General features: G+C 37.6%; 1 protein-coding gene across 5 annotated transcripts in view; it reads right to left on the reverse strand.

The window, feature by feature from the left end:
* Positions 1-17,997, reverse strand: part of POU2F1 (POU class 2 homeobox 1) — a 197,110-nt gene that overhangs the window by 54,973 nt on the left and 124,140 nt on the right. For all 5 annotated transcript variants that reach the window (XM_021930945.2, XM_021930953.2, XM_021930951.2 and 2 more), the window contains 2 exons: positions 5,574-5,674; positions 996-1,049 (listed from right to left, as the gene is read on the reverse strand). In XM_021930945.2, the coding sequence (XP_021786637.1) occupies positions 996-1,049; positions 5,574-5,674 (155 nt within the window). The remainder of the gene's footprint in view (positions 1-995; positions 1,050-5,573; positions 5,675-17,997) is intronic.

Raw genomic sequence — 17,997 nt, forward strand, 5'->3', positions numbered from 1 at the left:
CTCTAAGGGATGAAAGTTTACCATGGCAACCAAGGCAATTTTCCGCCTCCTCTCCCTCAGAAAGTAAGGTCATATTATCTCTTTTTCTTTTCTCTCCTTGTTCCCACGTGTTACTAGGTCCATATTCAACTGGGTTTCATGAAATGCTCAACCCAAGGTCTTTAGTCATTAGCAACACTGAAATCAATCTTCCATAATACTGTCTTTCTCTCTTGACTGCTAGTTACCTAAACACTATAATGAAAGGAACCAGCAGGTTGATAGAAATGTTAGAGAGCACTGCCTAACACTTGAACTTTGTATGTTTTGCCATATGGTTCAAAGAAGGAAAGTGGCCAGATTTGTTTTAACATTTTGACTGTCTGTCCACCAATATCTATGAACAGGTTTAATTACAATTATTAGAAACCTAACATTTTAGGGTGGAGAGGAACCCTGGCAATCTTATAAATGTCCCCACTTAAGTACAGATGAGAAAAACTGAACCCAAGGAGGTTATGTGACTTGCCAAAGGTCACACAGCTAGTCAGTGGCAGAATGAGAATGCAAACCTGGTCAAACTGTTTTTGTGAACACTTTTGTCAACAGTCCAGTGTTCTTTCCTCTGCCCTATAAGGTCTCCCTAAGACATCAAAAATGATAAATAACAAGCCTTTTGGAAGCAAACTGGCATTTAAGAGAACTTTCAGGCTGTGTGTTTAGGTATGTGTTATAGCAGTATAACTTAGAAACATTTTTACTGAACTTACACATAAAACTTGGAAAGCAGACTTTTCCTGTCCATCTCTCGTTCATGCACAGTAGCAGAATATAAAATTGATTTTCATTAATGGTAATAATTATCATTATTTGAATCTTCACGAGATTCACTAATTTTAAAAAGGTAATACTTCTAAGCATTTTCTATTATAAAATATATGCTCATTATAGAAAATTAGAAAAATTTAAGAAAAAATAAATAAAAGATTGATCCATAATCCCAGGTCCCAGTTTACCTGTACATTTAAAGACTGAGCAGCAGCCTGTAAACTTGTTCCAGCGAGTTGGACCTATAAGTAATCAGGGGAAATTCTAGTTTAATACTGTTGACATTCATCACAAGGGGTTGTCATCACTAAATATTTTAAGTCTACTATGTGTCACCGAGCTAGAACTGAGAAGACAAAGAGGTCTGTCTTACTGAGTTAAAACTTTATGAACAAGCTAAGTCCCTTCTCAACCCACCCTACCCCACTCCCACTGGTCCCACAGAAAAATGCTGTTAATCTTTTTTTGAAGACGTTTTCCCACACTAAATGAACACTATCAGCCATGCCACACTTGTATTGAATGTTCCTTATATAACATTCTGTTTGTATTCATAGAATGCTTAGATTCTTAAAATTTAATTAATCTTCCACATTGTGTTAAAGAACATATAATAAGCTATCTATATACATTATTTATTATTAGAAACAATCAGAACCAGCTACTTATTTTAATTTCAAATGTCCCATGTATACACCAGAGTAGAAATATATTTACACACCCACACAGCCCAGTCCTTAAAACATTTATAATCATAACTTAAAACTCTTAGCCGAAATAAGAAATCTATCCTATAAACCACACATAAATGTCTGTCAAAACATTTCATACATTCAGGAAGTTCAAATCATGGTTATGTGAAAATAAGGATACACATGGAATTAGAAAACCATCATTTGGCAACTATGATAAGAACTATGATTTAGGCAGAGTCATCAATGGATAACTGATGGGTGAGAAATCTGAGGAGTAACAGGATATTTACATATTCTCAACTATGTCTCCAATGATACTTAATACTTACAAAGGGTAAAATAGTGTCTTTTCATTGGAGAAACCTGGCAGACAAATAATCAAGTGAGCACAAACAAGAGTCATCAGGAAGGAGACACATGCCTTCTGCTATGATGCACTGAGAGGAATACAGCATTGCTTATGCTGCATTCCTAACAAAAGTATAGAATCTGAATCTAATCACGATGAAAATCAGACAAACCCAAACTGAGAAACACTACAAAATAACTGGTGTATACTGCTGTCCTGAAACAAAGAAAGACTGAGAAGGGAGAAAGAGAATATAAACTAGGCTAGAATAAATGGAAAACTAAACTAGAATGGTGGCACTGGGAATAAAAAGTAGGAAACATGCAAGTCTCTGCAATGTACTACATAAGGATCCTGCCTGGATTTAGATGAAAAGAAGAGAGTCATACATTATTCCAGGGTTCAAATCTGGGCAAATGGAAAATGTCAGTACCACTAATAGGGACAGGGAAGATAATGAGTTTCATTTTGTATATACCACATAGCATCAAGATGTCCTGAGATTAAATATAAATGTTGGTATGGAGCTCAGTAAAGAGTTAAGAGCTAAAATGCATTGACTACTATGTCCTTTATTTGAAACTGCTAGTCCTGTTAGTAGATGAGAACCCTCGAACACAAAAACAAAAAAAAACCAAATCTGAAGACATATGTAGAACACATTTAAAATACAGTGTAATCAGGAGAGGCCTACCTGAAGAGATAATATGTTTAAGGCCTAAAGGCTAAGAAGTCAAAGAGCCCAAGGAAAGAGCTTCAGGTACAAAGATTTGAAGAAGATAAAAATTTTATGTGGTTTTTACTTATTATGTTTCAGGGTAAAAGTTTGTTGAGGAACGGGATATTTATACAGTCTTTAAAGTACTGCCTCACAGAGTATTACCTACCAGGAGGCAAAAAAACGTATTTACAGTGGACAAATCTGATCAACACTACCTTAATAAAATAATCAAACTTAATATCACAATAATGGGACAAAGCAATATGATATGGCTTCTGAATGCACCGAGAGGGACTCAGCATCACTTCTCTTGTATTCCTTTCAAAAATGCGTAACTTGAATTCAGCCATTGAGGGAACAATCAAACACATTCAAGTTAAAGGGGCATTCTATAAAACAGCTGGCCTCTATTCTTCAAAAATGCCAATATCATGAAAGACAAAGACATGCTGAGGAATTGTTCTGGATTAAAGAGACTTAACAGACATGACAGCTAAATGCAAAGTATGGACTGGATTGTGGGCAGGAAGTATATAAATATGGGCCAATATTGGAAAATGATATCGCATCAATGTTAAGTTTCTGGAATTTGAAATTTGCACTGTAGTTTTATAAGAGAATGCTGTTTTTATGAAAAACATGCTGAAGTATTTAGAAGTAAATGGTTACAATGTCTGCAACTTTCAAAGGAGTTAGCAAAAAAAATTTTTTTTGGCTTGGTGCCATGGTATACGCCTATAATCATAGTTGTATAGGAGGCAGGAAGATCACTTGAGCTCAGGAGTTGGAGATCAACCTGGGCAACATAATAAGACCTCATCTCAAAAAAAATTTGTGTAAGTACATACATATACACATATGGTATAAAGCAAATACGGTAAAATAGTAACAATTGGTGATTCTAGGGGAAGGGCTTTCAGATGAACACTGTTCTATTGTTGTAACTCTTATAGATTTGAAAGCTTTTTAAAAATAGGAAGTTAAAAATAAAGAGAGAGCATTCCTTTACCAACTCCATTTAGCTAGTTTCTAACACCCTTCAAGACTCAGCTCAAAAATCACCCTGAGAGAAATGTCTTAGACTGTACAGGTTAAGCTAATCATTTCTTCCTCAGTAGTCTCATACTTGACCATTTAGTCATCTATGAATTTATTCAACAAATAATTACTGAACACCTGTTGTATCATGGGGTTCTTTGGTAAATGCTGGGACACAGGTAAACAACAAAAGGTTTCCATTTTTATGGAACTTATAGTCAATGGGGCAACAGACCTAAAACCATCTATTTTGTGTATGTATATTATAATTATGGTAAGGAAAGGTTCAAGGTGCTAATTCTCTCAATAAGGGAGCTGGAAATAGAAGGCAAGTGTCACACTGTTAATTATGTATCTAATCAGATGCAAGGACTTGTGTCTTGATGGGAGATTTAATGGTGTCGCAATTTCAAGTAAAATTCTTTGGTTTGCAGTCCTGTGGTCTGGGTGGTATTGAAGGGTCTATGACTTTGGTAATCAGTGGCCAGATCTAGAGGTCTCGGAGCTGGTACAGGGAGAGTTGCAATCATCTCGGAATTTGGACCCAGTGGGGAGAAAACTGCACCTCATCTGTGCGCCCTCAGGGAGTCTTTAATACATTTGGACCATCACATATTTAAGCCAGATAAAGATGCTTACTAGGTCCAAATAATTGACTAAATTCTGTCAAAAATCCTATTCCTCTTAGGAACCCAGAAAAATTAGTGGAGGCTTGAATATGTTCTTAGAAAAAAAATCAACATGAAAACATTTTTTTCTTCTAGGATATATTTAAAATATTTTAAAATCCATTTTAGATGTTGATTTATCTTAATATTTTATCTGAAAGTTAATGTCAAAGTTTTTCCATTTCAAAGATACAAACAAAGCTATGTGCCTGAGCAAAAGTGTTCCATTAGGCCTCACTCTAATAGAAGATGATAACTGCTGCCTACAGGATATCCCTTTGAGTCTGTGAACAAATAAATGGGCTTTAGAACAGCTTTCCAGGATTTTACCTGTTTTCAAGTAGAAGAATTTCTTTTATAGTTTAGGTGGTCTGATGACATATTTTGACGAAAAGACTTTAGTAAGATGTATATATTCAGTGCTCAGTAACTTAATATGTTAATATGTAACCTGGGAGGTCTTATGTCCATACGGATTTTTCACTGAATCACTACCATCACCATCATTAGGCATCATCACTAGCACCATCACTATCAACACATGTAGACCACCAAAATATTGCTCTAATACATAATTGTGAACATGAGTCAAGGGGTTGAGATACTCTGATAGTCTAGCTCCCAACTGTTTTCACTGTTTCCCATTTTTAATCAGCTTCCATATCCCAAAACTATTGAGTACCAGTGTTTGTTTTTTTTTATTCCTGTTCCCTCTACATTATAGCTAAAACATGAATGAACAGAATTCATGGTCTGTTTTAGACCCAGGGAAAAAAAATGTTGTGACACAGGCTAACAAAGTTGAGGCAGAGTCTTTTGAACCTCAAACTAGGGGGCGGGGGTCATAGTCAAGCAAAAGCCTCTGAGTAGTTGCCCAAATCAACTGTCATGGTCTGGAACTGTTTTAGAGGACAGAAATGAGCTTGCAGCTCAGAGCCTTTTACAGCAGGTCTCAGGCAATGGTAGCTACATCTTTTTGGATGATTTTGATAATTTCTACCATCAGGCAGCCGCCACAGATACCCACTTACAAAAACAGCAAACCAGTTACTATACACATTCCATTCACAACAAGGAATTCCTTTGTTTCCCACACACCTGTGGAGTCAATGACTCTACACTCAACTAAACTATAGGATTTCATACTAACCAAATAGAATGACACAATTACACATAATTAGCACTAGGCTTTAAATAAGTTAAAAGGTTCCACATTCTGAAATAACTTCTTCAGGCCCCAGTATTTTATGCCTCTATCTTTCACTCTCACTGATGGTTGAGCAGAACATTCCTACCTGATGGAGATGTCCAAGGAAAGCCTGTGCCTGGGCTGTTGAGATTGCTCCTCCTACAGGTACAGGCTGCTTCTGAAAGTCCAGACCATTGGTTTGTGTGCCTAGAAAGCAAGCAAAATAATTACAACTATTAAAAGAAATAAATGAAATAAAGCACTAGATTTCAGTTACCAACATTCATCAGGCACCTATTTTACATAAGTACTTTCCTAAATACCTCCAAGGAGAAGGGATTCAAAAGAAAGGAAACACAGTAAAATGGTTTATCTTCTAAAAGCAGGACTGCATGACAAGTACACAAACACTGATAAGCTTAAGAAACAGAAACAAAAATATAAATAATAAATTACAATCATAAGATGGTGTGTGAAAATTCAGATGTGAATGCAGCGACCGGAGCAGCTAGCATAGGAACAGAGTTCAAAGAGACCCTGAGGCTCTCTTCTATTTTCAGCTTACTTGATATGTGGCTAGACAGAAGAAATTCACTGGTGACTTTGCCAAGAGCAAGAAAGACTTATTATTAACTCCAAACACTTTAATGAATAGCAATCTGATGGCAAAAAGCAACCTTTTCCATGATAAGCATAAAGAAAACAATAGCTGTACTAATTCCTTTAATCCTAAACAACAGATTGCTGCATGTATCTCATTAGCAAGGGCCCTGCTATAATTATATTTTTCAAAACGTTATGCGAGGCTGGGTGTGATGGCTCATGCCTGTAATCCCAGCACTTTGGGAGGCCGAGGTGGGTAGATGGCTTGAGCTTATGAGTTCGAGACCAGCCTGGGCGGCATGGTGAAACCCCGTCTCTATAAAATATCAGCCAGGTGTGTGGTGGTGCGTGCCTGAAGTCCCAGCTACTCTGGAGGCCGAGCGAGAATGGCTTGAGCCCAGAAGACGGAGGTTGCAGTGAGCCAAGATCACGCCACTGCACTCCAGCCTGGGTGATAGAGGTACAACTTGTCTCAAAAAAAAAAAAAAAAAAAAGAAAGAAAGAAAGAAAATAAAAATGTTATGCGAGCGCTTTTTAACCACTTTTGCTGTGATCTGATATTAGAATAGGGCTAATTTATGGAAAGATAGGCCACCCTAACACCCAGAAATATTTTCTAAGGTATTATAATACATTGTTTTCAAATTACTATATCTGGTTATTATTTAGAAAAAGTCAGAACATCATGTACTGAATAAAATATAACAGACCACAGGAATCTGTAAGAATTGTCTAGACCATGGATATGGTTCTACACTTCCATTTCCTACCACTCAAATACCCCATCTTCCCATGCTTACACCTGTGTGTGCACACACATCCAGAGCAGACCAGTCAGAAGAGCACAAAGTTAGAACCTTACAGCAGTGTTTCTAAGACAGTGCTAACGTCTGCCAATATACACACCCTAATTTCTGGCAGATGTATTACTTAAATAAGAATGAATCATTAGGTATAGCACATGAACCAGAGCCCTATTTGTTTCCTTGAGATAATTATAAAAGATATGTATAAATATTTCACTTTCTAAAAATTCATAAAATCGCTTCTTCTATTTTTTCCTAAAGTCTTCCACAAATAGAAAACTATAGAACTACTTAGACATACATAGTTAGTAAAATTGAGTGCAGGCTTGTGTCAAGTAATTGAAAACTTGCATGAAAATAAAATGTAATTAGAGTCACCTCCTTTATTTTTTCTTATTTTTTTCCACGATGACATTCTAGTCAAGTAGAGTCACTTCCATAAGCTACACGTAGAAGTTTCACTATTTTAAAGTTGTGCGTTTGTCATTAGTTGCTATCTCTATCCCTATGCAGGATTATCAGTACCTTTGCGGAGATTTTAAGATAGTACGGCATTGTATTATTTTGTCAATCATACCTCAATAAAACTGGAGGAAAAAGAGACTGTTCACCATTAGAGAAACATGCTCAAGATGTATTAAATAAATCAACAAGGCTAAAAGAATATGAGATTTTGAAAAACAGAGACAAGCACTTAAAAGATTAACACAGTACTAATAGGAGGTCTTCGAGAACCAAATATTTCACTCTCATGGAGTCTGTGGAAATTCTGTATACTGGTTCCACTTTCAAGTTGCATAAAAATGCTATCAAAGCTGCTTATAAGTCACAAAGCACTAAATAATACAGAGAGACTGATGTCTAGTATCCCTGGTACAATGGTCTACTGGTAATAGTATTTAAGTGCCCTGGTTCTGCCTCTGGGGGGAGGATGAGCTGAAGGCATGGTCTCTGTATTGTAAAATGTTCTTACATTTTTAATAAATGATATTTTGACATCATAAAAACCTTTCTGGCTGGGGAGAGACTGCCCCTCCCAGGTTTAGTCAATTCTTGGAGACAGCAAAGGGCCCAGCCAGGAGCACGTCTTTGATAGACAAACTAACCAATCTAGAGCCAAATTTCCTCAATCAGACTCTAGAGGCAATATTCTGCCTTCATCCTAGGGCCAGGTACCAGGCAACTAGAGACCACCCCTAGGTGGTCCCAAAGCCCTCCAAAATTATTGAAGTTAGCCAATCCTAAACTGCTTACTCTGTCCTGACTTTCCCACAGAAACTCCAACAAAGGTAGTGGCCTAGAGCCAGTGGGTGGCTTTCCCCTCTAATTCCAGCTACTCAGAGGCTGAGGCAGGAAGGATCCTTTGAGCCCAGGAGTTCGAGGCTGCAACCAGCTACGATCATGCCACTGCAAAAAGGTGACAGCCTAACTATTCCCCTTAAAAACCCCAGGAAAGGTAGTGGCCTAAACCTTCCACTCACTCCTATATTCTGCCCCCTCACCACTCTGGTGTCTTCCCCCACGTGGCCCTGCATGGTGCGCTGTGCCTCCTGTCTCTAGGACCTGTGAGTATAATAAACTTTGTTTTTCTGAGCTTTTCTTATGTCTCCCGTTGTGGCCACACTGGACTTACCACCTCATAACAGAACACGAAACAGTATTCAAAGGTAGTAAGGTAAAAAGAATACTTAGACAACTACTCAGATAAATAGAGGAATTTAAGGTGCTAAGGCAGGTTAACCTCTTTTACTGTAGCAACTGAGGCTCCATTGGGAGGTGAGGAGTAGAAGAAAGTAGTTATTACATGGAAATTATTCTTGTAAAACATAAAGACCTAAATTGAACTAAAAGGAAAGGAGAGAGAAACAGATACACACACATACCCCAATTGGAAGTTAAGTATGAGACAGAAATGTGGAGGTAGGTACATTGGGGGCCAAAACCAAATAGCACTTGGTTTTGTGTGCCTGGGAGAAAAGGAGCACTCTACATTAGGAGACATAATAGGAGCACCTATATTAGGAGATGTGAAGACACAGAGAAACAGAAGGAGGAGTTAGAAAAGTAGGAAAAAACCCTTCAAGACTCGCGTGTTTACAGAAATCCTGAACAGATCAGTAACGAGTTAAACGAAATTAGTAACAAAAAACTTAACCAAAAAATCCCTGGACCAGATAGATTCACAGTCAAATTTTACCAGCTGTACAAAGAAGAGCTGGTACCAATTTTACTGAAACTATCCCCCAAAAATCAAGTAGGAGGAACTCCTCCCTAACTTATTCTATGAAACCAGCATCATCTTGATACCTAAATCTGGCAATGATACAACAAAAATAGAAAACTACAGGCCAACATCCCTGATGAACATAGATGCAAAGATCCTCAACAAAATACTAGTAATCCAAATCCAGCAGTACATCAAAAAGTCAATTCCTCATGATCAAGGGGCTTTATTCCAGGGATGCTAGGGTGGTTCAACATATACAAATCAGTACGTGATTAACTACGTAAACAGAATGAAAATAAAAACCATATGATCATCACAATAGAACCAGAAAAAAGCATTCAATAAAATCCAACATCCCTGTATAATAAAAACTCCTAATAAACTAGGCATTGAAGGAACATACCTCAAAATAATAAGAGCCATCTATGATAAACTCATAGCCAATATCATATGAAACAGTCAAAAGTTGAAAGCACTTCCCCTAAGAACAAGGCAAGGATGTCCACTCTCACCGCTGCTATTCAACATACTACTGGAAGTCCTTGCCAGAGCAATCAGGCAAGAGAAACAAATAAACAGCATCTAAACAGGAAAAGCGGAAGTAAAATTATCTAAAGATTGTGCTCAAAGACTCCTAGACCTGATAAATGACTTCAGCGGACTCAGGATACGAAATCAATGTACAAAAATCAGTAGCATTCCTATATATCAATAATGTTCAAGTTGAAAACCAAATCAAGAATACAATCCCATTTACAACAGCCATTAAAATAAAAATAAAAATAAAAATAAAATAAAATAAAATAAAATAAAATAAAAACAGCTAGGAATACATCTAACCAAGGAGGTGAAAGATATCTATGAGAACTACATAAAAACACTGTTAAAAGAAATCACAGACAACACAAACAAATAGAAAATAATTCCATGTGCAAGGGTTGGAAAAATCAGTACCATTAAAATGTCTATACTGCCCAAAGCAATCTACAGATTCAACACTAGTCTTATCAAACTACCAACATAAATTTTTTTACATAATTAGAAAGAAACTATTCTAAAATTCATATAGAACCTAAAAGAGCCTGAATAGCCAAGGTAATCCTAAGCAAAAAAGAATAAAGCCAGAAGTATCACATTACCTGACTTCAAGCTATACTACAAGGCTACTGTAATGAAACAGCATGGTATGGGTACAAAAATAGAATCACAGACCAATATAACAGAGTAAAGACCTCTAAAATAAAGCCCCACACCTACACCCAATTGATCCTTGACACAGTCAACAAAAATAAACAATGGGAAACAGGCACCCTATAATGGTGCTGGGAAAACTGGCTAACCACATGCAGAAGAATGAAACTGGACCCCTACCTCTCATTACATACAAAAATTAACTCAAGATGGATTAAATACTTCCATGTAAGACCTCAAACTATAAAAACCCTAGAAGAAAACCTAGGAGATACTCTTGTAAACATTGGCCTAAGCAAAGAATTTAAGACTAAGTACTCAAAAGCAAATGCAACAAAAATAAAAATGGACAATTGGGATTTAATTAAACTAAAGAGACAGGACTGAGGAGATAGGTACACTGGGGGCCAAAACCAACTATCAAAAGAAACTATCAACAGAATAAACAACCTACAGAATAGGAGAAAATATTAGCAAACTATGCATCCAAAAACGGACTAATATCCAAAATCTATAAGGAACTTAAATCAACAAGAAAAAAAAAAAAACTTCATTAAAAAGCAGGCAAAGACAGACACGTGGCAAAAGAAGACATGTCTCAAAAGAATACATACAAGCAGTCAACAATCATGAAAAAATGCTCAACATCACTAATCATCAGAAATGCAAATCAAAGTAACAATGAGATACCATCTCATACTAGGCAGACTATTATTAAAAAGTAAAAGAAAAAAAAAACCCACAAATGTTGACAAGGCTGAAAAAAAAAAACCACATACACACTGTTGGTGGGAATGCAAATCAGTTCAGTCCTTGTGGACAGCAGTTTGGCAACTTCTCAAAGAATTAAAAACAGCACTACCATTCGACCTAGCAATCCCATTACTGGATATATACCTAAAGAAAAATAAATCGTTCTACCCAAAAGACACCTGCATTACCCAGGTGCCCAAAACAGTGGATTGGATAAAGAAAATATGGTACATATGCACCATGGAATACTGTGCAGCCATAAACGAACAAAATCCATGCAGTAATACGGATGCAGCCGGAGGCCATTAAGTGAATTAACACAGGAACAGAAAACCAAATACCACATATTCTCACATTTAAGTGGGAGTTAAACACGTAAGATACAAAGATGGAAACACACTAGGGATTCCAAAACTGGGAAGGGAAGGAGAAGGCAAGGGCTAAAAAAATACCTACAGGTCCTAGGTTTGCTACTTGGGTGACAGAATCATTAAAATCCCAAACCTCAGCATCAGGCAATATACCCATATAACAAACCTGTGCGTTTACCCCCTACATCTAAAACCAGTTTTTTTTAAAAACCAAGACTAGCATGTTTTAGGAGCCAGGGATGAGAAAGCTACAAGGTTGAAGTGGTTTAATACTATTAAATGGTACAGAGAAGATAAGGATAAGAGCACTGGGAAATAAATCCAAAGAAAATAGAGGAAAGGTAATAATAAAGGTAAGACCAATAATGAATACCATTAAAAAACTTCCACATAATAGAAACACCAACTTGGTTCTTTCAAAAGAATCCTGTCACATTGTAACTTACAAACTTCTGGTAACATGGAACAAGAAAACAAGAGAGAAGGAGCAAGTAAATAATTTAAGTGTAACAAAAAAGGCTTATCAAAAACTATTGCAGGTCAGGTGCAGTAGCTCAAGCCTGTATTCCAGCACTCTAGAGAGGCAGAAGCAAGGAGAATTGCTTGACACCAGGAGTTCAAGATGAGCCTGAGCAGCACAGTCAGAACCTGTCTCAAAAAAAACAGAGAAAAAAATGCTGCAGATAATAAAAAGATTAAGAATATATTGTGAAGCATTTCATGTCAATAAAATTAAAACTTAAAAATGAATAACTCTATAGAAAATATAACTTATCAAGACTGACCCAAGAAGAAACAGAAAATCCGTAGAGTCTCACAGCATTTAAGGAAACTGAATTAGTAGGTAAGTAAAAATCTTCCCAAGAAGAGAATAAAAAGCCTTGTTGATTTTACCCAAGTGCTTCCAAAAATTCAAAGAATAATTCCAATCTTCCACAAACGTTTCCAGAGAACAACAAAACCAGAAACACTTCTAACTCATTTTATGAGACCAGTATAACCTTGATACCATAACCTGATAAAGTGTGAAAAATATAAATACAAGCCAGTTTCATTCATAAACGTATATGAAAAAACACTAAATAATAATAGCAAACCTAATCTACTAAGGTAAAATATTATGGCTAAGGTAGATCTAGGGAGTCTGAGGTAGGAGAATCACTTGAACATGGGGGGCAGAGGTTGCAGTGAGCCGAGATCGCGCCATTGCACTCCAGCCTGGGCAACAAAAAAAGAAAAAAGATCAATTAGGTCAGGTGCGGTGGCTCATGCCTGTAATCCCAGCACTTTGGGAGGCCGAGATGGGAGGATCACGAGGTCAAGAGATCGAGACCATCCTGGCCAACGTGGTGAAATCCCATGTCTACTAAAAATACAAAAAGTAGTTGGGTGTAGTGGCGCGTGCCTGTAGTCCCAGCTACTCAGGAGGCTGAGGAGGCAGGGGAATTACTTGAACCCAGGAAGCAGAGGTTGCAGTGAGCCAAGATAGCACGATTGCACTCCAGCCTGGAGACAGAGTAAGACTCCGTCTCAAAACAAACAAACAAAAAATTAATAGGATTCATCAAGTTCAATAAAGGGCAGGGAAGGGGGGGAATCACACAGAAATCTCAAAAGATGCATAAAGCCCTTAGATAAATTCAATATCCACTTATGATAAAAATTCTTGGCATTGGGACTGGGTGCGCTGGTTCACGCCTGTAATCCTAGTATTTTGGGAGACTGAGGCAGGTGGATTATTTGAGCTCTGGAGTTTGAGACAAGCCTGGGCAACGTGACGAAACCCCATATTTACCAAATACAAAAATCAGCCAGGCGTGGTGGTACACACCTATAGTCCCAGCAACTTGGGCTGAGGTCGGAGGATTGCTTGAACCCAGAAGGTTGAGGCCACAGTGAGCCCACCTCATGCCACTGCACTCCTGCCTGGAGAACAAAGTGAGACCCTGTCTCAAAAAGAAGTGGGGAGGGGCGGGAGAGGGGGAAGGGGCAATCTTGGCATAGGAATATGTTTCTTTAACTTGATAAAGAATAAGCATTAAAATAAATAAATAAACATCATAGTTTATGGTGAAAAATTAAAAGCATTTCCTTTAAGATTGAGAACAAGATAAGGGGGCCAGTTATTGTTACAATAGGTAGACAGGCATGAGCAGGGCAGAGGGCTCTTCCCCCACCCACTAAGAATGTCGGGTGATGGTCTGGCAGTTTTCATATTGCCTCTCTAAGTGATAAATTGGCAGCTGGCTTCAGGGAGAGGCCATTTCCTAATGGTCCACACTTGTTGCACTAAAGTGGTAACTGAAGGCAGGCACCAGGGAGAATTTCTTGGGCATGTGCATTAAAAGACAAAATGGCGGAGTATGACCTTCTGGGGGCACACCACCAGAAAAGGGGAGAAAGCCTCAGACAGGCATGCCTACAACTTCCTAAACACATTGTGCATGCTCACCTCCCAAGGGTAAGGAGAGCACTACACAGCCCATCTCAAGGGAAGAACCATGGGAAAGGGGCCAGCCTATAAAGTCCCAGGATCAAGGTTAAACACTGCACTTGACCTCGGTGCCTGCTTGGGACTCTTCTAAGTGTGCTTTCCTTTCTTTCCTGTTCTAAAGCCTTTTTAAATAAACTTCCACTCATGCTCTGAAACTCGCCTTGGTCTCTTCTTCTGCCTTACGCCCCTCAATCGAATTCTTTCTTCTGAGGAGGCAAGAATTGAAGTTGCTGCAGACCCGTACATATTTGCCACCAGTAACTCAAATACCTTCTACAGTAATACATTTGATGCTGTAAAACTTGGATATTTGCCACTGGTAACACTACTACTACGTCTATCATACTCCAAGGCCTATCCAGCAAAACAAGACAAAAAAGGAAACATCTGAGTGGGAAAAACCAAAATAAAACCCTTTCCAGGTGATTTGACTGTGTGTACAGAATAGTCTAAGGAATCTAATAATTTATCATTAGAATAAGAGAGTTTAATGAGGCTGCAGCACACAAAATCTACTTTAAAATTGCCTTTGTGGCTGGGCGGGGTGGCTCACACCTGTAATCCCAGCAGGCGTGAGCCAAGGTGGGCAGAGCCCTTGAGCCCAGGAGTCGGAGACCAGCCTGGGGCAACATGGTGAAACCCTGTCTCTACCAAAAAAAAAAAAAAAAAAAAAGTTAGCTAGGCATAGTGGGATGCATCAATAGTCCAAGCTACTTAGAAGGCTGAGGTGGGAAGATCACCTGAGCTGTGGGAAGTCGAGGCTGCAGTGAGCTGTGATCCTGCCACTGCACTCCAGTGTGGGCAACAAAGTGAGACTCTGTCTCAAAAAATAATAATAACAAAATTGTCTTTGTATATTCCAAATGAAAACAATTTTTAAAGATTTTATTTATAAACACTTAAAAGACATAAAGTCCTGAAAATAAATCTATCAAAATATAGCAAGTTCCATAGACAGAAAATTATAAAACTTTATTTAAAAACAAAGACATGGCTGGGCATGGAGGCTCACACTTATAATCCCAGAGATTTGAGAGGTGGGAGGATCGCTTAAGGCCAGGAGTTTGACACCAGCTTGAGAAACATAGTGAAAAAAAACCAGTAATTAAAAATGTGCAGTTACTATAGTATGCCAGTTGTATAGACAGATGCCAGCTGAATATTGTAAAAATGTCAGTTCTCCCTAAACTTATCTATGGATTCAAAGTAACTTCACATCAAAATCTCAAGAAATTGTTTTCTCTCTGTCTTTTTTTTTGGAGTGGAGGGGTAGCACTTAACAAGTTGATTCTAAAATTTACATAGAATGGCATGGGGCCAAGATGTTCTTTAAAACATGTAGACGTGAATCATCAAGATATTAACATTTACAGAGCAATAATAATTGGGGCAGGGTGGTATTAGTGTAGGGATCAACACATATACCAGTGCAGAGAGTCTAGAGACAGAGGTACACACACCTATGAACACTTGAAACATGACAGAGGTGAGGAAAGGATGAAACATGACAGGTCAATGAGGAAAGGTGGAGTTTTCAACAAAGGGGTAGCTGGGTATCTATTTGAAAAAAAAAAAAACCAAAAAAAAAACTAGACACATTACACTGTACTAAAAAAAAAAGACAAAATTTCAGAAGGATTGAAAGCCAAAATGTGAAATGCAAAACTGTAACATTCTTAGAAGATAACATAAAAGAATATCATTCTAACCTTGGGAAAGTGAAGAATTTCTTTATCAAGAACCAAAAGATGAAAACACATAAATTTACTTTAAAATTAAAAGCTCATCAAAGGGCTACATAAAGTGAATTAAAAAAAGAAAATATTTACAATCCATACAAACAACAAAGGATTAGTAATGAGAATACACAAAGAACTCCTCTGAGTCAATAAGAAAAAGTCAACTCAATAGAAAAAACAGGCAAAATAAATGAATAGGAATTTAACAAAGAAGAAACACAGATGGCCCATAAACACAGAAAAAGATGTTAAATCTGCTTGGAAACTATGGAAATGCAAATTAAAACCCCAATTAGATACCATTTTATACCTGATAAACTGGCTAAAATTGCAAAGTTGGTTAATCCCAGCCGCTATTAGTAGCAGTGTAAAACAGTACAAATGCTTTGGAAAACTGGCTGGCAGTACTAAGTAACATTAGAACAAGTTCAGCAATAACACTACTAAGAAAATACTCTAGGTGCAGTGGCTCACGTCTGTAATCCCAGCACTTTGGGAGATGGGAGATGGGCAGATCAGGTCAGGAGTTTGAGACCAGCCTGGCCAACATGGTGAAACCCTGTCTTTACTAAAAATATAAAAATTAGCCAAGCGTCGTGGAGGGTGCCTGAAATCCCAGCTACTAGGGAGACTGAGGCAGGAGAATTGCTTGAACTCGCGAGGCAGAGGTTGCAGTGAGCTGAGATCACGCCACTGCACTCCAGCCTGGGTGACAGAGTGAGATTCTGTCAAAAAAAAATAAATAAATGATAAGAATAAATAAAATACTCTGGGGACTTTTTCACATATATGTATCAAGAGATAAGTACAAAGTCATTTACAGCCGTATTATTTGTAATAGCAAAAGCCTAGAAATAACCCAAATGTCCATCAACAATGGAATAAACAGAAACACTCTAATGTATACAATGGGATATTATATCAAGTGAAAATCAATTATAAGGCATATGTACTAACATGGATGAATCTCAAACACATAACGTTGAGCAAAAGAAACCAGTAATAAAATATCCATGGTACAGTGTAATTCAATTTACATTATGGAAACAGGCAAATCTAAGTAATGTGTTATTTGAGGATAAATATGTATATGGAAAAATATTTTGAGTGAAAAGCAATGTCACCATTAATGCTAACTTCAGGATGGTGGTTATTTTTGTGCAGAAGAATGGAATATGCTCAGGGTGGGCCTATAGAAGCTTTCTGAGGAACGGTAACATTCTACCTTATGGCCACAGTGGTAGATATGAGTGCTTAAACACTACATTCATGTTTACATACAAGTTTTTACAATTACTTTTGCATAAAATCGTAAAAGAATCAACAATAAAAAACCCATGCAACAAAATTTTAGGTACACATCCAGATTGCAAGAAATAAAGGCAAAAGCAGGAAATAATGAAGCCAAGGTGGTGAGTGAGGATCGTTTCTTTCATAAGTCAGGTATTGGTGGGACAGTGTGAGGATGATAATTCAAAGGGGTTGACACGGTGGAAGGAAAGACTGGAGGTTGATGAAACCTGAGCAAACTTAAAGACTGAAAGAGTCTGTGGGAAGGGATATGCTGAAGAGGTAAGAACAATAGCAGGTTAAAAGATAGGGCAGGAACCTGAAAGGTACGAGAAGACTACAATTCAAATAATGGAGGTGGTGGGGGGAAAGACAGATATTTCTTTGTTAGATGCAAAAGAAAAGGAGAAGGTAGGTAAAAACAGAAAAATGTAAAGTATTGAAGAGGGAGGTGTTGAGGCTCAACTCAGACAACTACAATTTTTTCAGTAATCAAAAGGCAGATATTTTCAGAAAACGAAAGAGCAAAACAGAAATAAAAAAGACTGGAAATATGCAATGAAAAATGTGACAGGGAATAAATTAGAGGTGAATCCAAGGTTAGCACCAGTGACAGGGAAGACCCAGTTGAGAGACAGCTGGATTTATTATTAACTTCAAGCATTGGAGAGTCCTCATCTCCCAGAAAGTTCTGTTTCTCTCTTCATAGCCAGCAGTCAAGGGTCAAATAGGCAAAGGTTTCTTCCCTTCATGAACAGTTCATATTACTCAGCTTTGCACAGGATTCAGGCATTTAAATGTCTTTCAGTGCTCAGCTCAAATGCTACTTTCTTTCATGTTTCCCATCTCTCTAACCCAAAAGCAATAATCTAAACGTTCTTACTATGAAAACACATTTGATACTTCCTCAACATTTTTTGGGAGTGAGGGAAGAAATAAAATTGAGCTAAAGTACACATGACACAGATGAATATGAATCTCAAGCCCACTATACTAAGTAAAAGCAGTCAGATTCAAAGGGTACATCCATATGATTCTATTTATTTCATATTTTGG

This window comes from Papio anubis, chromosome 1 (genome assembly GCF_008728515.1).
Source record: "Papio anubis isolate 15944 chromosome 1, Panubis1.0, whole genome shotgun sequence".
In the NCBI taxonomy this organism is placed as follows: Eukaryota; Metazoa; Chordata; class Mammalia; order Primates; family Cercopithecidae; genus Papio; species Papio anubis.